We start from the raw sequence: 20,787 nt of genomic DNA, 5'->3' as shown, positions 1-20,787 counted from the left end.
GTGCAGTTTCCACTGTCTCTGTCTGGCCTGGGGCAGAAGTGCCCCTCCAGGGGGCTCTGTCCTCCGGGAGGCCGAACCCTTTCTCCTCCCTGGTGCTGCTGCAGAAAGAAGCTTCTAAGCTTCTGTCTATCCCTGGCTCTCTCCCCCCCATCACCCCCCCCCCCGACCTCGGACCCCCCACCACCGGATGCTCAGAAAGTGCTGTGTCCTGGACCAGGTTCCTGCCTCTGAGGTCCCCGTGCACTCCACAGGGCCTCCCACCCTGCGTCTTCTGCTCCAGAGCCACTCACTCACACTGTCCTGCCTCTCCTTTCAGATGCCAGACTGATGGGGGCCCGTCCTCATGTGGGCAGGACCGGTCTGCTGGGCTGTGAGGACCAAGACCCAGGCCCCTCCAGCAGCAGAACCCGCCTATCCCCAGATGGGTGAGTCCTGTCCCCCGCCCCCTGGCCCCAGTCTTGGGTGGACTTGAGTGGGGCAGACAGAGACACGCGTTCAGTCTGGGGCAGTGCCATGTGGAACAGGAGGGGACAGGGAGAGCAGGAGTTCCACCCCATCCCCCAGCTGACCCAGAGGTGGGTCTCCCCTCCCACCCATCCCCACAACACCCTAAGGGACAGAGCGTCATTGTTATTTAATTATAATATAGAATATCATAGACCTAATGGGGAGGGCTGCCCTCGCCGGCCACAGGCCTGGATAGCAGATGTCTGTGTGTGAGCTGGACAAGGCTCCATGGGTCCCGTTCCTCAGGGTTCTTGGCAGGGCAGTGACCACCCTGGGAGAATGGGCAGCTTGTTCCCAGGGCGTGTCCTCAGCGGCCCCCAGTAGGCTCTGCCCACACCGGACTTGCAGCAGCTGGCTGGCCCTGCACAAGCCCTGGCTTCCTCCCTGTCGGGGACTCAAAGCACAGCTTTGCTCATGTTGGCTGGAAGAACCAAGTCCAGGATGCTGTCAGCCATGTGGGGTTGGGGTTCACCCTCAAGTGACCCCACTGTCCTGCCCTGCACATCTTCTGTGGGAAGAAGTGCTCCCTCACATGGTCAGAGGGGCCAAGAACTGTGAGCATCCTCGGGCCTCAGAGATAGGGGTCCCCACACGCCTTCAGTGGAGCCCCTGTGCCCCCCAGGGGGCATGCCTTCTGGGAAGACAATGACTGCATACTCGGTCTGCTCAGGGAAGTAGGAGGCAGGGGGCTCTGGCGTCTTCTCCCGCCGCTCAAAGTCCAGCTCGCCGTAGTCCACGGTGGGCACGGGCAAGGCCAAGGGGTCCTCCTTCTTCCAGGAGAAAGGGGGCTCAGCTGGTTGTGACACAGACACCCATCCCTCCCAGGACCCCGGAGAGCAAAGCCTGTATCTGCAGTTGAGCTGTCCCCCACTAGAGCGCACAGGGCGGCCACTACAGCTGTTCCTGGACACCACGCGTACACACAGGTGCTCACACAGTAACACAGCACAGCCACACGCCTGCACGCACACTACACCCACACAAGCACACCCGGGGGCACACAGGATGCATACTCACATGTGTACATGCACATATGCCCTCACATTTTTATGTATGCATATGCATGCTCACACATGCAGACACATGCAATACAGACCCACACAACTGTGCTTGCACATGTGCACACACATGCACACACATTCAACACGCACAGCATGCATGCAACACCCCACAATGTGTGCACACATCCTGACACATAAGCACACCCACAATGTGTGTATATACTCACACATAGGCACACACTCACAATGTGTGCATATATTCACACACAGGCACACATCCTCAATGTGTGCACACACGTTGACACATGCACATTTTCATCCAGTACACACATACTGGTGCATGTGCAAGGAAAGCCGGGGGAAGCACCATCTCTGGGCACCACCATACGGGGGCCTTGGGGCCCCAGGGTCCCAGGCCAGAGTGGTCCAGCTCCCACCCTGGGCCTGTCCCACCTCCCACACATGGTATGTTGCTGGTGGCCTGGGGCCCCATACTGGGGCTTGTCCCACAGGTAGGTGATGCCTCAGGACCCTCTCGGCCCAGCAGATGGCCATGGCGAGGCACACACGTGGACACACAGATATGCACAGCACACACGTGGACACACACACGGGCACATGTGCTTGAAGGCGGCACGCACTCAAGTGCGTTCTGCTCGGACTCACCAGAGGTGTGTCATCACTGCGTGCTCCGCCGGGCTCTGCAGAGGGACCTGGGTGTCAGTGTGCTGCTGCAGTGTCCCCAACCCCTTGAGCAGTGACACTGACTCCCATGGGGCAGTGACCAAGACCTTGCCTGTGCACTGGGCCTGGTTCCTGCACAGTGAAGCCTCCGGGTCTCCAGGTGGTCAGGGGTGTGTAGTGTGAAGGAGAAAGACTGTCAGCGTGGGGAGGGGAGAAGTCCCTGAGGTCATCAAAGGCGGTCAGGGTATGGGGGCGGGGGTGTCACAGATCACCTAATTCTCTCAGTGCTGTGGCTCCTCAACTCTGACCACAAGCCTCACACGGCTGCTCACAGAACCCCAACTGGGCGCTGCCTACAGGTTGGGGGGAGGACGCGGTCTGGGGAGGGACGCTTCCAATGGAGGGATGCTTCCTATGGAGAAATGCTGCCTGGGGGGGGCGCTGTCTGGGGAGGGGCGCTGCCTGGGGGGGCATGTCCCCAGATGAACCTGTTGTCATGTGGGCATGCGTGTGGCCTTGAGAAGGGCCTCCCCTGTCCCTCAGGAGTGAGCCCCGTGGACAACAGGGACCATGTGCTGGCCGCACTGTTGGGCTCGGGTGGCGGGGTGGTGATGGAGGGATGGATGGAGGTGGGCACGGGGACCTAGTAAGAGAAGTAGGGTATGGGGGATGAGGGAGGAGGGCGAGCAAAGGGACGGGGTGGAGGGATGAGGGATGATGAGGAAGGGGACAGAGATATGCAGGTAGGAGGGGGAGATAGTGGGAGGTGCAGAGGCATGGGGGTAGGTGGGGTAGGTGGTGGAAGGAGGAAGGAGAAATGGCGGGGGAGGGGAAAGATAATGGGTGGGAGGAGGGAAGATGGGGAAGAGGTAGAGATATGGTGATGGTGGGGGGTGGCGGTGGTGTGGGGTGGGTGGGGGAGGTGGCAGGACAGGGATGACCAGGAGAGGACGGCCCACTAGCAGCTGTGGTGGCTACCTTGCGTGTCCCTAGGGAAGACGGTGATCAGGACCCAGGCCAGCAGCAGCAGCAGCAGGATGCCCACCAGGACACTGGTGACGCTGATGACCAGGACCTGCAGGTGACCTGCGCCCCCTGGCAACGGGCTGGGGTGTGCGGTGGGTGGCTCAGAGAGGCGATCTGCAGGGAGACACAGGGAGGGGGACCTCAGACAAGAAGCTGCAAAGACCTGATGGGAGAGAGGCTCCACCTCCTTGCTCTCTGCCGACTCCAAAGAGCCGTCAGTCTGACGGGGGCTGCACAGAGCCTTGTCCCGGGCACCCTGTGTCCCCACCCCGCTATCCTCTCGCCCCGTGTCCCCAGCCCTCACCCGTCACGGTGAGCTGGGCGCAGGGGCTCTCAGAGATCTGGGCCTGGGGCGGAAGGTGGATGGCCCCGCAGTAGTAGTTGCCGCTGTCGTTGCGGTAGACGGCGCTGATGCGCAGGCGGAAGGTGGGCTTGCCGCCCTCCTGGGTGATGTTGAAGCGGGGGTCCAAGGAGGACTTGCCATTGTCCTTGGGGAAGGCAGCCAGCTTGACCGACTGGTTGTTGGGGCTGCCACGGTACCAGTTGAGCATGGTGGGGGTGCTGGTGTTGGGGAAGCTGCAGAAGAAGCTGACTTCTGCCCCCTCGGGCACGCTGACCTGCGGCGGCTGCAGGGTGAGGGGGCTCCCCAGTGGCCTCCCGGGGCAGACTGTGGAGAGAGGGGGCCAGCTGTGAGGAGGGGCCCAGGCAGCCTGTGAGGACCCCACCTCTGCTACCTGCCCACACAGCACTTCCATCAGGCACCGATGGCTTCTCCTTGCATGCCCCTGGGACCGGGTGTTTACCCTGCAGCTCTCAGACTTGCTGAGACCTGATGCCCAGGGGGAAGGACGGTCGCTTCTACCCACCATTCTAGCTCTGCTCTGGACCTTCCGTTTCTCTCTTGAGGGTGCTCTCAGGCCCCATGTGACTCTGGAATTGCACCCTCTCCTGGGCCTCTGGCCTGGATCCACAGCCCAACACCGCGGGGTAGAGGGCTCTGAGGTTGGCTGGGGAGCACTTACTTCCCCTTCTGCCCCCAGCCCTGAATCAGTGTGGCCTCTCTGCCTGTCAGGGTCTTTATCCTCCTATTGACTAGGTCAGAGCCGGGACCCACTCAGACCCACCGGGTCACCCAGTAAGACTTGCTTAGGCCCACGGCAGGACCCACTGAGCTGACAGGCCCACAGTGCTGCCGATCCCACACCCAGGGCCAGGCTCTGGGAACACAGCTTGTACCATGAGAACACAGGGCAGACCACTGGTTTGTTGGTCCTCAGTCATAGCTGGCCGGCCCCCAAATGAAGGCCTGCCAGGACCTGCCCCTGCAAGGGCCCTGGCCACCATTCATCCTGTGATCACAGGCTCTTGGCTTCCTCCTGTCCCACTGACCCTCAGTGCTGACGCACACACATGTGCACACACACTCCCCAGTGCCAGCCACACAAGCACACCCTCACACATGAACACACTCCTTCATGTGCGCACACTCACACTCATACCCCCTCATGTGTGCAAACACACTCACATGCACACACACCCTTCACCTGAGCACATACTTGTGACTGGCCAGCGCTGGTGGAGGGAGCCCCCTCCTGAGAGGCCCATGAAGAGCCCACACCCTTAGTCAGGACTCGAAGCTCATGTAGCAGAGCTGGGAGCCCTGGCTTCCCCAGAACCCCACGGCCCATGCCAGTCCCAGACAGACCCGGTGACAGGCCCGGGCCTGGGCCAAGGGCCTTTCGTACTGGCTGCCTCTGGCTCAGCCCCAATCCTAGGGTCACCCTATGGAGTGTCTGCTTTTCCCTACTCCCCCCACCCGTGCCGTGACTCAGCAGACCCTGGAGGGACTCTTGTACTCATCAGGCCTCACAGATACAGTCTGGTTGCCAGGGCTACGGTCCCTCTATACGCAGGGACAGACTGGCCTGGTCGGTCGCTGTGACCTCACTCCATGTGCCTGCACTGCATCCTGCCCAGTGTGGCCAGGAACCGATCTGAGGGGGACCGGATGGGGGCAGCCACTCTAGGCCCCATCCCCCAAACTCCCTTCTACCATGGATTTTAAAGGGCTGAGAGGTGGCTGGGCCCATGCAGTTTTATCACCCTGCCTTGTCACAGGCCAACTCATGGATAACTGCAGGGCTGTCCCTTCTCTGCCCAACGGAGATGGATGGAAGGGCTGGGACTTGTCCCTAGCCAGCTGTGGCCCCTTCCCTCCCAGCAGTCTTTCTGGTTGCCCATGGTGGAGGGCCCAGCTGTAGTGACATGTCTCATTCGAGACCCAGCTGGGCTTGAGGGCAGTCAGTGTCTGTGAGCCAGGGCCAGGAGGCCCCCTTGCAGGCTGGGACCCTGGGGGTGCTGGCAGGCCTTGGTGTTGGGTTCTGTGGGGGCCTAGCCTGGGAGGGGTGGTGGTTAGCTGTCTGAGCCCTAATGACAGGTAAATCGAGGGAGGGGACAGTGGATGAGGAAGCAATGGAGCTTCTAGGACAGTCACAGCTTGGTGGCAGCTGAAGTGGCCAGGACTCCTTAGGGTCCTGGTCACACTGTGGGGGCCATACTGGGGACCCCACTGGCAGGATAGGCTGTGCTCAAAGATTACTACATGGGTGACTGCCCCAATGGGAGCAGACGGTAGTGCAGTGGTCAGCACTTGGTGTTAACTGAAGGGTTGACGGTTTGAGGCCACCAGCTGCTCTGCAGTGGGCAGTTGGGTCTACAGTGCACACAGCTTCGCAGCCTGTCCACAGGCACTCACTGGGAGTCAGAGTTGACAGTGGCCATGGGGGGCCAGGTACCACAGAGGCCCAGAGTGCTCATGAAACCCACCCTACCACCCACCAAGTGGGGCAGATCTTTTCCCAGCAGAAACAGAGCCTCCTTGCCCCAAGTCATTGTGCCCTGGCCCAGGAACTGGGTTCCTGGGGCCCCTGGGGGCATAGTGGTCATCCATTGGACTGTGGACCTTTCAAAGCCACTAGGTGCTCCACGGGAGAAAGAGAAGGCTTTCTCACCCATAACGAGTTGGTCTCTGATCCCCCCAGGGCTGGTTTTCTCCTGCCCTGCAGGGTCACCAGGGGTGGTGGCAGGCCGGGGTCCTGGTTTTTGGTTTGGGCTCTGTCAGTGTCTGCCTGGGGATCAGATGTAGCTGAACCCCGCCACCTCCCTGGGGGTGGGCAGGGCACTAGAATCCAGCGAGCTTGAACCCCACCTCCCTCCTCAGCCTGGTGTCCATTCCAGTTCTGAGGAGACCCTGAGGTCCAGGGCCCTGCCCCTGATCCCCCAGACCCCAAGACAGAGCTTCTCCTCTGCCGTTCCAGGGAGCCCTCTGGACTTGGCATGGAACCCACCAAGGGGGCAAATATTCAGACACAGCTACTCTCTCATTCTCGGGTAAGCCCCGGTTTTTCCTGAATTTTCTTTTGAGCCCATTTTTGAGGGGGTGGGGAACATGAGTGTCTAGCCAAGTGAGGAGAGGGAGATCCTCAGAGCGTCCCACCCCCACCCTGTGGCCTGCTGTGGGGGCTGTGCAGGAGCAGACAGCAAGGCAGTGGGCAGCAGCACCCATGTATGTCACAGCAGAGAGCAGTGGGCAGTGACACCCATGTATCACAGCAGTGGGCAGTGGGTCTCAGCACCCAGATGTGTCAGAGGCGCCTGTGGGTGGACTCGAACTACCATCCTGAGCGCTGTTGCGGGAGTAAAAGGCTTCACAGGGTGTCTGTAGCTGAAAGAAACCCCACAATCTAAACCCTGCAAGTCAAAACCACACATTCAGACCGGTGCCACCGACCGGGTGACAGCTTATGGATGAATTTAAACTGTCAATGCCTGCCTTCTGGGGTCACTGTGAGCTAGACTGAGTCAGGGGCCTGTCTGAATCGATCAAAGTGGAGGTCTCAATGAAGATCCCCGGCTCTCGGCTCCCCATCAGTCTGACTCACAGTGAGTCTAGGAGATAGACAGAACCACTCCCTGAGGTTCCCAGCTGTACATTTCCACAAAAGCAGCCAGCCTCCTCTTTCTCCCTCGGCACGGCTGGTAGATTTGAACTGCTGACCTTGTGGCTGGTAACTATGGACACAGCAGGACCCTTTATGTGTATAAAGGACACCACAGGTGAGCCCATTCTTGCTGGGTCCATAGGAAACCTTGTTGACAATGTTAGTGTCAGTCTGCTCACCCCACCAGCTGCCCTGACTCCTGCGCCCCAGGGCTCCAGTGGATCTGGGCCTCCAGAGCATTTCCAGTGGCTGATTTCTCCGATAGGAGGTAGATTTGACCCCCAACCTTTAGTATTTGGCGAGAGAAAACCCAGTCCCCATGGGCCCTGGGGCCAGCAGACACAGGCACCAGGTGTGTGATAGGAGTGTGTGGGGGCGACCAGAGCACGGCCTGTGCGTGCATGGACATCATATGGTGCCCCCCCAGGCAGGCACCCCAGCACCAAGGTGCTCCTGCGCCCTGGCAGTTACTTTTCTGGGGGCTCAGCCCTTTTGAAAATGCTAGTCGAAAACAATCCAATGAACAAATTAAAAATAAATGAGCCCAGGAAGAAAAAAGCCAGGAGTTGATGAAGAGGAGAGGGGGGAGGGAGGCGGTGAGCCAAGCAGCTCTAGTGGGAGAGGGCAGGTGGGGAACCCGCCGCACCCCAGCAGCATCCCGGGGGCTGGACGGGCATGTCTGGCGGGTGGTGTCCGCAACAGTAAATGGGCAGCCAGTGTCCAGCCCTGATGCTGCCCTTGGGGGAGCTCTGGCGAGGAATCGGATGGGGACCCTCCTGAGCCCCCGCCTGGGTCCCAAATGCCCATTGCTACTCCGTGGAGGCCAACAGCCCTGGAGTCCCTGGAAAGGGGCTTGGTGGGGAGGAGCAGGGAGGGGCCTTGTGGTCCAAGGAATTCCAGGGTGTCTGAACTCTGTGGTCTCCTCCCCCTGCCCTATGGCTGTGAGGCACAGAATCCGCCCCACTCAGGACCAGCCTCGGGTCCATGGCTGTGTGAGGCCGCCTACACGGGGGCCTTGGTCTCCTCAAAGGAGGGGACAAGAGAGCCAGGAGTGGAAGCCCCTTCCCACAGCCCCCAAGGGGTGGTCTGACCAGGGTTCTGGGACCACCGCCTGAGCTTGACTCCATCCCCATACCTGTGTCCACCACCTCTGAGACTTGACACCTTACCTTGGAGGCGTCCAGGCCGCCAGGCTAGCTGCAGCACGGCCCAGACGAGCGGCCAGGGGGCCCGCGGGGCCTGCATTCCCACGCGGCCCACCCACCCCAGCTCAGTCGTCCTAAGGCGCTAAGAGCACCTGGGCCCTCACGCTCGCTCCCTCGCAGAAAGGAAACCCGCCGCCGGTTGGGGTGCAGGGAGGGCACTGCGAGACTCCGCCCCCTCTTCCTCCGCCCCCACGTGGTAGGGTTTGGGAGGCGGGCAGAAAAGCAGGGCGCGGAGGTGGGAAAGTGTTGGGGGGGGGTCACAAAGTTCGTGGAATATGGAATTTTCCACACATGTGGACAGTTTGCGTGTATGTATACATTGAGAAAGAACCCTGGCAGGGCGGGGAAGCACCAACTGCATTGGCATAAGGACAGATGGCTCTCTGCTCCTGGAAAGGTCCCCAACCCTGACACTCTGGGGGTCCAGTGTGGCTCACAGAGCCCCTCGGAGTCAGAACCTACTGCCACCGGGCGGCAGTGTGAGCATCTGTTCCCCACAAAACAGGGGATCCAACAGATTCCACTGGGTACTGGGTTGCCGCTGCCTCCTCAGGGACCTTCATAAAGGTCCAGTCCAAACAGTGGTTCTGTGGGGGGCCCTGGGGGCCAGTTGTAGCCCCCACAGCGCAATCACACTGTGGTTTGTTGAGATACCTGCTACACCGTGGGGGCACCATGGTAAGCTGGCCCTTGTCTGGGAGAGACTTCCAGGAAACTGAAACTGCTCACACAGAGCAGAAAGTGGAGTCCAAGAATCTCAGTCCATCGGGACAGCACCCCTGCTGTGATCCACCCCACAGTCCTGCAGGGGGTGGGTGGATGGCTCTTCAGACTTCTTGTTCCCAAACTCAAGGAGCATTTAAAAGGGACCTGTGGTGCAGATCGAAGAACACCAGGCATTCTTGGGAATAGTTGGTGTGCCTCTGTGTGTGTACGGCCCTGGATGGGGGCCATGCTGAAAAACAGCAGGCCCGCACTGGGTGGTTTTCACAAAGGTTTTCTCTGAGTTTGAAGCGGAGCTTTCTGGCTTGCCCTCCTATAGTGTGAGCCCTGGGCATAGAGGAGGTGACTGAGACCCCCACTCTATGCCCAGGCACCAGATCCCCACCCCAGGGGTAGCTGCTGCCTCTTCTCTTCCATCTCCTGCCTGAGCTGCCCCTCTGAGGACCTGAAATAGGGGTGGGAGTATAGTTGCCCTCAATGCCCTGGGGGTTGGGTCACCCTCTCAAACATCAGGTCCTGGATTGCTGTGGTGAGGGAGCAGGTGGTGAGAGTGGGGGGGGGGTGTAGTAGGGTCAACCAAGGGCAGCAGAGGCCAGTGAAGGGCTGTGTGGTCACCAGGGGGCATTGGGGACAGTGGGGTCAGTCAGGCGCAGCGGGGGCCAGGAGCAGGCCAACACCCATAGCCTGACTCTGCTTCACACACCGCAGCTGCTCCTGGCTGACCACCTGACCCCAGACGCCATGACCTTGGGCTCTCAGTCTGTGACCCAGAGGGTTGCTCCCGCTCAGAGGACAGCTCCCGGGCCAGGCCCCAGACCCCAGCCTGGCAGAGGGCTAGCCTGTGGACATTGGCCCTTGACATCTAGGGGGGCATCTAGGCTGTTGCGTCCCCCTCCACCTGTTAGTCCTCTGGCCACTGTTGAAGAACATCTGGGGCCAGGAGTCCCTCCAGCCTCTTTTGCCTGCTCCAAGCATGCTCTCAGGGCAGCCACCGTCCAGACTGGCCACTCCCAGACAACCCCCTCCCCTCCCAGCCCTGACCCTGCGGGGGCCCTGATGGTGACTGGGCTGGGCGCCACCAGTTCCCACGGCTGGGTGAGGGCGGTTTGGTGATGTCCCGTGTCTGTCGCAACGGAACGGAACGCGAGAGGGTGGAAGTGCTGATATTAGCAGAGGGGCCTGGCATTGGGGGCGCCACCACCGAGGCCCTGGGAACCAGTGGAAAAAGTTAATCAAAGCCAAGGCAGCGGCTGGGAGGGAGGAAGCGGGGTCGTTAATTTATGAACAAAGAGCCCTTGGTGACAACGGCAGGGCCCTGTGGGCACAGGAGGGGGTGGGGGAGGGCTGTGACAGCCGGATGGGCGCACTGGGCCGGTCTGGGGGCGGAGGACATACTGACTGAGTGGGCAGCCCCTGGGAGCACGTGTCTCCAGACACACCCACCGGCACGGCTTCACTTCCCACAGGGCCCCCTGGGCCCAGATGAGTCGGGTGGGGCTGGGGAGGGGTCCACTGCTGCAGAGTCAGGCCAGCACTCCAGCAACTCCCCTCAGACCTGGGGACAAAAAAGAAAGGGTCCTTGTAGACAAACCCGCCCCTCCCCCCCACCCCTTTTCTCGAGCACAACTGCTGGACATTCCCTGCGGGGCCTGAGTCCCTCCTTGTCCCTGAGGACCCCATGTGCCAAGCACTGGCTAATTGCGGGAGGAATTCCCCATCCCATTTACCTCCCTTCCCCCACTCCCGCCTTCCTGTCACCCACCCCTCCTCTCCTCCTCCCACCCCCCTCCATCCCCTCCCTCTGTCCCGTCCTTCCGTCTCCGTCCCCGCCCCCCTCCAGCCCTGTCCCTGCAGTGGAGAGATGGGCGGAGGAAGGCTCTGAGCTGAGTGAAGAGAGGCAAGCGAGGCTAGGCGAGCTCTCAAGGGTGCCTGCCGCCCAATGGGGAAAAGGGAAGCTGCCTTTGGAGTGCGGGTGCGGGGGCAAGGGGCTGGGGCCCAGGAGGGCTTGGGGGCGGGTCTCTGGGGGGTGAGCTAGGGTTTGGGTAGGATGAGGGCAGTCCCTCCGAGCCTGAGGAGGGACTGGGGGCCGTGGAGGGGTCTCCTGGAGACAACTCTTCCGGTCAGCATCCCTAACCTGCATCTGGGCTGCTGGATGGGGTGAGGACAGAGTCTCTTGGCTCCCTCTCTGGGGGTGCTTTGGGTTGGTTCAAGCCCCTCAGAGGGTCCTTCGGTAAGGGACAGGGGCGAGTTTTCCACTGAGCGCCCTGTGTGCCCTATAGTTTCAGTTTGCACCCCTCCCCCCGCAGCAATGATGCCTTATGTCATCACAGTCAAGAGGCTCCCAGCCCCATGTGGGGCACCCACATCCACTCTCACAGGATCCAGGAGGTGGGGGGGCTCTTTGCTAGAGATGGTTAGCTCCCCCACCCCCACCCATGTGAGCCTGTTGGGAAACAGAGGTCAAGCTGGGCGAGGGTCTTGCTGAGCCAGGATGGGGCCAGGGCAAGGATGGCTGAGCAGAGCGGAAGACATGGGCCAATGAACACCAGGAAGGCCGCACCACCAGGAGCCAGACGTCCTCATCAGAAGGGAGCCCCAGCCCACACCCAGTTCCGACAGCATGGCCCATGTTTCTGCTCTTTGAGCCCCCAGGAGCCCAGAGCCCATGGTCATGGAGGCGGGAGGGGGGCACCTGTCATCAGAGGTGGTTGTGAGATGCTGTCTAGTCGGTTCTGACTCGCAGTACATCAGAGCCAAACATGCCAGGCCGTTCCATCCTCCTCTCAGCTGCCCCCACGCCTGAGCCCATTAAGTCCTGGGGTCAGCCCTGCAGGGTCACTGTCCATTGCTCCACACAATGGCTTTGTCCTAGTTCATGGGCACAGCCACCTCTCCTTCTATGACCACACTCACCCCTCACCCTACTGGCCCCTGGCAACCAGGAGTCAGGGCCCCATCCCTAACTTCCTCCTTTCAGAGATGTCCTGTAAGGGGCCCTGCCAGGAAGTTCCTGTCTCCCGGCTCCATCCTGTGCCAGGTGCAGGGCTGCTTCTCCAAAATGGCAAGCTGGAATGGCAGGCAGGTGGCAGGCACTTTCAGGTGCTCAGTCATAGTTAAGTGGCCATCTGCTTTATGTGCGGCTGGGTCTGTAAGGAGAGGAGGCCACTGAGCCCCAAAGGGACACATGAATGGAGACAGTTCTCAGTTTTGAGGTGCTGTCCAGGTGGGGCTCACAGGATCCAAGTGGGAAGTGATGAGGTCAAGGAGCAGGGGGTCAGCAGGCTGCCTTCTGAGTGGGTGGGACCACCAGTGAGTCCCACTCCAGCTGGGCGAAGGAAGGGGCCTGACTGTGGGTGGGCCTGGGTGTTGCCAGGCGAGGCCTGGGGGCCCAGTTTGCACCCCTTTCTGAGGTTGTAACAGGAAATGGTTAATAGTGTTTGCAAATAAAACTTTCTGTTTTTGAAACATTTCCCAGAAGGGAAAAAGGTCTAAGTTGTCTGTTCAATTTAAGAACTGAGCTTAAAAAAAAAAAGTGAAACATCTCCACAATTTATCAGAAACAAGAATAAAGAGAATGAGGTTCTACAGGTCCCCGCCCCCCCCCCCCCAGGGAAGGAGGGACGAAGGGAAGGAGGGCATTGGTTATTTCTGCTTTCCGCCCCCAAATCTGAATGGGATAGAAGGCTGCAAGTAGCGTACACGGAGTACACATGTGTGTATGAGTGTATCTGTATGAAGGGGCTTCACGAAGTCCATGGGAAATACAATGAGAAGAGGATGGGATTTTTCCATGACCTTTTTGGAACCCTTGTGTGTATATGTGGATGTATGTGTACATAGGCGCTTGCGTGCTCACGTGTGCATGTGTCCATGTATGTGGCATACATGAGGGGACTTCAAAAAGCTCCTGGAAAAATTCCGTCACATTTCAGTGCCACTTTCCCATTGTGTGAATCTGCCACGGTGCAGGTGTATATGTTGGGTGTATACATGTGCATGGCGTGCGAATGTGCCACAGGGTGCACATATATAGAACGCATGCACATGTGCATATGTGTGAACGCATCGGCCTCTGGCCTGAGTATGTTTGCTGCTTGCTTCTCCTGGTTTGCTGCTTCGCCCTCCTGGGAGGGGGCCCACGGAATGGTCCTGAGGAAGGGCGTCCCTTCCCATCTGCCTTCCCTTCCCTTGTTAGCCTCACCTATTGACTGACTGGGTCTTGGTCTGGCTGAGCACTGGCTGCCCCTGAGCGGCCATCCTGGGCAAGGACATGCCTGGTCCCACCTTCTCCCGTGAAAAGGCTGAGTGCCTGTGGTGGCAGTGTGCTGGGCCTCACCCTGAGTGTAGCCACGGGGGCCTGCCCACTGCCAGGCTGGCATCCGGAGGAATGGGGAGAGCCAGGGGGCTGGCCAGGTGTCCTACAGGGCAAATGGACCTGCCCTTGTGGTTTTCCGAGGCTGGGTGTGCTTGTTGGATCAGACAGCCTCCTCTTTCTCTAGCCTGCAGAGTGGCTATTGAGTCCAAACTGCCCACCTTGCAGTTAGCAGCCCAGGCCTCACCCACTGTGCCACCAGGCTCCATGTGTGCTCGAGAAGTTCCCAGACTGCACATGTGTGGTAGAGACACGGGGATGGTGTAGGCACAGAACAAAGCCCACTGGGGCACTGTCAATGATGTGTGTCAGAGAGGCCCGGGGGTTGGGGGCAGTGCTGTGGAACACAAACCAGCCACTTCGCTGGTTCAGTCACCCAAGCCCCGGGTGATAGGTGGGGACAAAGCGGAGACTCAAGTGGGTGGGCTCTTGGTCAGCATGGCGCAGTCCAAGTGTGTGATCAGCGAGCAGGGCAGGCAGGGGTCTCGAGTTCTGTGGCATGATTTCCTGTGGGAAGGAGACACAAGCATACTCAGGCCCCAACCTAACGCGGGGGCGGGAGGGCTGCACAGAAGTGCCTTTGATGCATGACTCCTGGTCCTGGCGTTTCTGAGAGGGACCACGCACTGCTTGCGTCATTGATAAGATTGGAAATGGTAAGAGGACAGACCTGGGTCTCGTTTCCAGGAGACAAACCTGGTTGCCATGGAGACGCTGCTGCGGCCCCGGCAGCCCATTGGCCAGCGCAGAAATGCTGGGCGCTTGCTCATCACATGAGAGGTTTCCTGTAGCCCCCGGACCCTCACCGCCGCCAGACGCAGTGCGGAGCTGGTCAGCATGGAGCAGGCTGGGGCCGCTGCGTGGGCTGCCACCTTCAGCCAGCTGATGGCTGAGTCCAAGCCCCAGGACACCTGGCTGCTGCTCCCCGAGGGCAGCCTGGTGGCTGGTCGCCTGGACCGCGGCTGCTCCCAGTACCGGCTGAAGGGGCTGGCGAGGTAAGAGGGTGGTGGTGGTGGGGACCTGGGAGGTGGGTGGGCTCCCCTGGGGTCTGGGGAGGGCAGGGTCCTTCTTATCCACAGGCCCACGGTGCCCCAGAGCCTTGACTGGCAGCAGGTGGGTGTGGCCGAGAGCAGGTAAGTGTGGCCGGGTGACCCCCACCCCCACCCCCCCACGCCCTACCCACTCTCCTGGGTCTTAGCGGGTGGGTGTGGGCTGGGGCGGTCTTCCTCCCTAAGTGGGAATGGCTGGGGCTCAGCCCTGGCTCGGGGCCCTGCCCAAGATGCCCATGTCTGGCTGAGTGTGGTAGGGCCAGGGGCTGGGTGTGGGAGGTGTCCTACCAATGACGTGGCCGTACCCACTGGGGGAGGGCTTTGTTTACTCTGAGGGGCTCCATCCAGCCTGGCCCTCCGCCTCCAGTGTCTCCATTTCGTCTCCATGGCAGCACGGGAGGGAGGGGGGTGCACACTCCAGGAGTGGAGGGGGCCTTGGGGCGGGGCAGGGGGCGGGGGACCAGGCTCCTCTGAGGCTTCAGGGTTACTAATTGTGTACCGGGGTGCACTTCTCCACGGGTACAGCGGGGTCCTGCTGGTGGGGGTGGGGGGCATCTCTGAACTGGTGGTGGGTGAGAGACCTGGGCCGTCATTTTTCCCGTGGCCCCCTGGCCCAGCATGACAGATGCCACAGTCCCCATCGGAACCTAAGCCCAGTGCAATCCTGAATTCCAGGGGCAAGATACTGACTAGAGTCCTTCATAGTCCTTATTAAAGTGTGTGTCCTTTTAATAGACCCCAGAACGCAGAACGCTGGAGCTGGTCCCCGGGGTGGGTGTGGGGGGAGGGACGGCTCCAGGGTCAGCTAGTCTAATCTGCGGCGTAGACTGGGAAGTTGGGTCCCAGTCTGACGCTGTCCCCTGAGCTCTGTGGTTCACTGCTGACCAATGTCGAGGGGAGGGGAGCACACAGTAAAATCCTGTGGGTGCAAGGCCATTGCTACTGGCCCATGGAGGCCAGAGGGCACCGTCTGCCCCAACGGGGCTGTCATTGCTGCCAGGTACAGCCTGTGGAGAGGGTGGCCTCTCAGACACCTCTGCCCCGCTCTGGTGGGGGATATGTCGAATTCCTTCTTGGCTCACACACACACCTCTTGTTCAAAGCCATCAAGGCAAAGTCCCCTGTGTGTTCCCGTGAACCCACTGTCACACCTCACTGCCCCCACACTGCCACACTCATCCCTCACTGCCCTCTTGCCCCAGTGTCACCTCTCGCTGCCCCCCCCACACTGTCACACTACCCTGTCCTCCTCCCCCACACTGGCACTTCACTGCCCCTCCCCCCTCTGCCCATTCTTACTTGACTTCAGTGCCCCAGTGGATGGTGGGCACTCTGCAGCAGGTTCAGTGGCCTAGCCTTGAGCCCCTCAGGTACTGCCTTCCTACCAGCCCTGACCCTCCCACCACAGTGCTCTGGGCAAGCCAGTCTGCCACGTGAACCAAAGCAAGCCCTGAGCCCACCCCTCTGTGCTCTGAGCTGGCGACCGCAGGCTGCAGAGCAAAACCTGGCTGCCCTTTAAGGAAGTGGATGTCAGGCTTTCTCTGAGGCTCTGAGGGGTGGGTTTGAACCGTCAGCCTTTAGGTTGATACCCACACCGAACACGGGCTGCATGGAGTCCATGCTGACTCCTGGGGTTTCTGAGACCACACTGTGGTTTAGGTGGAGCAGCTGCTGTGTTTGAACCTCCAACCTGGCCATTAGCAGCCCAGTGTCCACCTGTAGATCAGCTGGTGGTGCAAGCTCTGTGCCAAGGGAGTTCAGAGTCACACCTCCAGAAAGAAACTGGAGCAACCCGAGTGGGTCCAAGAGGGGGACGAACAGCTTAGAGTGCCTCCCACCCTGCCCACCAGGGGGGCTTGGCCACAAATTGACCACACAGTAGCAGCCTTGCACATGTGCAGGCCCACACGGGGTTTGGGGGCAGCGTCACCAGGCCATATCTGTGTGCTGATGGTGGGGGTGGGCTCCGAGGGCCTTGAGACCCAGTACAAGCCAACAGGTAGACTTTGACACGAGGACTGGGGATAGTGGGATCTGTGCCACTTTCCACCTGCCCGCTCACCTGCCCTCTTTCCCTTGTCTACCTGCCCCTCTCCCCCTTCACCGGTCTTCTCACCTGCCCTCTTCTCTCCCTCTTTGCTCCACCCACCTGCCCGCTCACTTCCTTCTCCTTCCCCTTGCACCTGCCTTCCTCCCCCATCTCCCTGCTGCCTGCCCCACCCCCCCTCCATCCTCCCGCGCAGGCTGCAGTGCTGCCGCTGCCCGTGGGGGTGGGGCTCCGCGCATGTGCAGATCCTCTTCCTCGTGTCCTGGGACGAAGCGAGCCGTCAGGGGCTGGTGAAGATGCGCGTCTGGGGCCAGCGGTGCCGGCTGTGCCCCCGGGGCTCTCGCAGCGACTGCGAGGTCAGCCCTCCGAGCGTGCGCCCCTTCCTGAACAAGCTGGCCCTGCACGTACTGCGCAAGGTCTACGGCGAGAGCCCCGGCCCGGAGCAGCGCCCTGCGCTGTACGCCAAGGCGCCGGGCCACGCAGCCCGGCCCTGCGAGGCCTGCGCCCTGGGCGTCTGCTTCCTCCAGAAGGTGCCGGGCATGGTGCTCAGCCCCCGAGCCATCCGGGGCAGCTACACCATGTACAGCGGCGTGGGCCTCACCATCACCGCCTCCCGTGGCGCAGGCAGCGCCCTGCGCCACACGCAGCTGCTGGCCCTGGGCGGCGGGCCCACCGTCAGGCGGCCGAGGGGCGGCGGGCCCTTCGCCTTGCACAAGGGCTGCTTCACCGTCCCGCTGTCGGTGTCGGACTTCATCAGGAATCCGCTCACAGACAGCAGTCACTTCTTCAGCAAGGGCGAGGGGGTCATCACCATCCCCTTCTCTCTCGCTGATGACAAGAAGGATCCAGGTCCTGTCGCCGGCATCGGCCATGTCCCTGCCAGGGACAGCTCTGGCCCAGCCGCCCACACTATTGGCAAGGGCTCCCTCTGCCTCTCTGCCAACTCCTTGGCCATCCCTGAGGGCCGGGGGCTCCCGGTGAATATCAAGGACCCCGTCTTCCACGGCGAGGGTCTCCTGATCAGTAACGTCGAGGCCAAGGGCTTCGAGCTCAAGGGCTTCATCTTCAAAGGCAAGGGGTCCATATCTGACCCTGTTGATGTGGCCAAGGTCCAGGGCCTGGCCACCCCTGCTGCTAGGAGCCCCCTGCCCGTGTCCTACATCATCGGCCTCATGGCCAATGGGGAGGGTTCCATCACCTTCCCCCTGTCCTTCACCAACATCATCAAGGACAAGGACTCCTTCGCCAGCGTCTCTGAAGGGAAAGGCAAGGAGGGGGGCAGTGACGGCCCCACCACCGCTGGCCAGCACACCCTTCTGGAGGCCAACGCCCATGGCACCCCCACCGCCGACGAGGGTGCCCTCACCTTCCCTTTCATCTTCACTGAGGGCTTCAAGGACAAGGATGGGCGTCTCAGCCTGACCCAAGGTCCGGCTGCTGCTGCTGATGGCTCCCTTCTAGAGAGCAGCGCTGGGCCCCTCCTCGCTCCCTCTGTCAGTGACGCCGAGGGCAAGGGCTCTTCTGCCGCTGTCACCCAAGATGAAGGTGAGGAAGGTGGTAGTCCAGGGGGCCCTGTCCCCAATGTCCCCAAGGACAACTCCCAGGACAAGGAGCTTCCCATGGACATCATTGAAGATGAGGGGCCGCAGGAGGGAGGCAGCAGCCCTGCAGCCCCCGACCACGACCCCCTCCTGAAGGCCAGCACTGGCACCTTCCTGACCTTCAGCGAGGGCTCCATCACCATCCCCTTCTCAGTGTTTAACACCATCAAGCGCAAGGGCCCCTGCACCAGTGCCAGTGCCCCCCAAGGCCACGGCCTCCTGCCCCCCGGCTTGTCTAAGAAGAAGAAGCGGCTGAGGTCTCGCTTCAGCAAGTCTAGCTGTGGGCCGCCCAGAGATGAGGATTTCTGCCCTGCCATCCCGTGCCGCGGCCTGTACGTCGAGCCCTATGAGGATGTGTGGATCTGGGTGTCCATGACCGTGTGTGTGCTTTGGCTCATGTGCATGTACAAGCTGAGCCCCGGCATCTTCCAGCAACAGGCGTGAGCCTGTCCCCTTGGTGACCACCTCCCTCCCGGCCCTTTCCTGTGGCTTGGTCCACATAAAAGCAAAAGCCAGCCTGTGATGGTCTTTTCCCTCTGCGCCCCCCCCAGGGCCCCCAGCCCCCTCTGAGTGCTAAGCTAACCCGCCCCAGGGCCCCAGCCCTCTCTGAGTTCAAAGCCGCCCCTGCCCCCAGGGTCCCCAGCTTCCTCCAAGTGCCAAGCCGACCCAGCCCCCAGGGGCCCAGCTCCCTCTGAGTGCCAAGCTGCCCTGGCTCCCAGGGCCCCCAGCCTCCTCTGAGTGCCAAACCAACCCGGCCCCCAGCCTCCCCCGAGTGCCAAGCCAACCAGGCCCCCAGCCCCCTCTGAGTGCCAAGCCAACCTGGCCCCCAGGGGCCCAACTCCCTCCGAGTGCCAAGCCGCCCTGGCCCCCAGGGCCCTCAGCCTCCTCCGAGTGCCAAGCCAACCCGGCCCCCAGGCCCCCAGCCCCCTCTGAGTGCCAAGCCAACCCGGCCCCCAGCCTCCTCTGAGTGCCAAGCCAACCAGGCCCCCAGCCCCTTCTGAGTTCCAAGCCAACCAGGCCCCCAACCCCTTCTGAGTTCCAAGCCAACCCGGCCCCCAGCCCCCTCTGAGTGCCAAGCCAACCCGGCCCCCAGCCTCCTCCGAGTGCCAAGCCAACCAGGCCCCCAGCTCCCTCTGAATTCCAAGCCAACCCGGCCCCCGTCCACGAGCCTGTGACTCTGTGCCTTCTCTCCTGACCTGAGCAGTGGTTTAGTGTGTGTTCGCTGTCTGTGTGTCCACCAGGCGGTCCATGTGTGCTGCAGGCGCTTACCTGTGTGTGTTGTTATGTGTTACACGCCAATAAAATACAAGCTAGACACAAGCCCTGTGTGACCTTGCTTGTGAACTGAAGGGACCATTTGGGAGGGCTGGGAGTGTGGGGAGGAGGGGGTGCATATCTTCCTTCCCTGGACTATGCTGAGACAGCCCCTCCACACCTCTTCCTTGCCCTTGATAAATTATTGGGGGCCTCTTACTAGCCTGGACCTTTTCTGGAATAAGACATTTGCTGGGTCCCCCCTGGGGGGACACTTGGCAGGACACTGGCCACCTGCACTACCCACCATGGCTGAGCCAAGTGCTCTGGGCACTCCAACAGGGACCCAGCTTACCCAGAGGGAGAGGGAGCCAGGGGGCAGGGTGGAGACACGCCCCCTCCCCCCCATACAATGTTTCAGATGGCGCAGACCCAGCCCCTTGCTCCACCACAGTGGTAGGGAAGGCAGAGACCTGGTGTCCCGTAGCTGCACTCGATTTTCTGATGTGGGGGCCCCAAGTGGTAAGGGGGGTGGGCTGGGGAATGTTAGCAGAGAGTAGCCAGTGATGGGGTCTGACCTTGGCCAAAGCAGAGTGAGGCTCCCTGCTATCCTGTCTCCCAGGCCTGGAGTGGTGGGCGGTGGGCCCCGTGGAGATGGGTCACCAGTCAGAGAACTCAGGTGGCCTAGTGGGAAAGGGGTCTGGGCCCTGTGAGAAAGGAAGTAGCAACATTTGGACAGCTCGACCAAGCCATCCTGTCTCTCCAGGGTTCCTGAGTCTAGAACTGACCGGGCCCCTCCTGATCTCTTTGGGGTTCAGCTGACCGGGCCCCTCCCTATGTGTGGGGTGCTGTCCTCCTGGAGGCAGGCACAGGGCAGCAATGGAGGGAAACTGGAGTGGAGATCGAGACTCTGAGCCCAGACCCTGGCCTCTGAGTCCAGCCCAGGGCCAGATCATGGGTCACTTTGGTGAGACCAGGGACTCCAGGTACTTCCAGAGCACCCTTGGGGCCATGATGCACTAGGCAGCACAGGCTGAAATGGGGCTGAGGGGGCCCGGGAACATGGCCAAGGACTGAATTGTGTCTTCTCCAAATGTGTCTGGTTTGTGGGGTACATGATTCCCGGTGGTTTGGTGGGTACACAGTGTTAGACTCCCACAGCATGATCCGATAGGATCGGCCGAGCAGCTTCAGGGGAATGAGGTGGGATGCAGCACCCTGTCCTTGCTTAGGTCACAGCCTGCTCCAGTGATAGGAGTTTCCCTGCAGGGTGGCCTGAGCCACCTTTTACCTTACTAGAGTTAAGTGGAAAGAGAA

General features: G+C 61.0%; 2 protein-coding genes across 2 annotated transcripts; one reads left to right on the top strand and one right to left on the bottom strand.

The window, feature by feature from the left end:
- Nucleotides 1-1,043: 1,043 nt before the first annotated feature.
- PDCD1 (programmed cell death 1) lies at nucleotides 1,044-8,464 on the bottom strand. Its single transcript, XM_075529955.1, has 5 exons — nucleotides 8,389-8,464; nucleotides 3,523-3,885; nucleotides 3,171-3,332; nucleotides 2,175-2,209; nucleotides 1,044-1,277 (listed from the first exon to the last, which is right to left on the bottom strand). The coding sequence occupies exons 1-5, from the start codon at nucleotides 8,462-8,464 to the stop codon at nucleotides 1,044-1,046; spliced, it is 870 nt and encodes a 289-aa protein (XP_075386070.1).
- A 5,892-nt stretch (nucleotides 8,465-14,356) lies between these two features.
- Nucleotides 14,357-18,660, top strand: RTP5 (receptor transporter protein 5 (putative)). The gene is made up of 2 exons (XM_075530107.1): nucleotides 14,357-14,514; nucleotides 16,812-18,660. Exons 1-2 carry the CDS (start codon nucleotides 14,357-14,359, stop codon nucleotides 18,658-18,660), a joined length of 2,007 nt encoding a protein of 668 aa, XP_075386222.1.
- Nucleotides 18,661-20,787: the final 2,127 nt, after the last annotated feature.

Source organism: Tenrec ecaudatus, chromosome 13 (genome assembly GCF_050624435.1).
Source record: "Tenrec ecaudatus isolate mTenEca1 chromosome 13, mTenEca1.hap1, whole genome shotgun sequence".
Lineage (NCBI taxonomy): Eukaryota > Metazoa > Chordata > Mammalia > Afrosoricida > Tenrecidae > Tenrec > Tenrec ecaudatus.
This window is presented reverse-complemented; position numbering and strand designations above follow the sequence as displayed.

Bases quoted from the DNA above. Each gene is read 5' to 3' on its own strand.
- PDCD1 (XM_075529955.1), bottom strand. From the start codon at position 8,464: ATGCAGGCCCCGCGGGCCCCCTGGCCGCTCGTCTGGGCCGTGCTGCAG. The intron at 3,333-3,522 runs GTGAGGGCTGGG...GTCTCCCTGCAG, and splicing joins CGCCCAGCTCACCGTGACGG to ATCGCCTCTCTGAGCCACCC. The intron at 2,210-3,170 runs GTAGCCACCACA...GTCCCTCTGCAG, and splicing joins CTTCCCTAGGGACACGCAAG to AGCCCGGCGGAGCACGCAGT.
- RTP5 (XM_075530107.1), top strand. From the start codon at position 14,357: ATGGAGCAGGCTGGGGCCGCTGCGTGGGCTGCCACCTTCAGCCAGCTG. The intron at 14,515-16,811 runs GTAAGAGGGTGG...CCTCCCGCGCAG, and splicing joins CGGCTGAAGGGGCTGGCGAG to GCTGCAGTGCTGCCGCTGCC.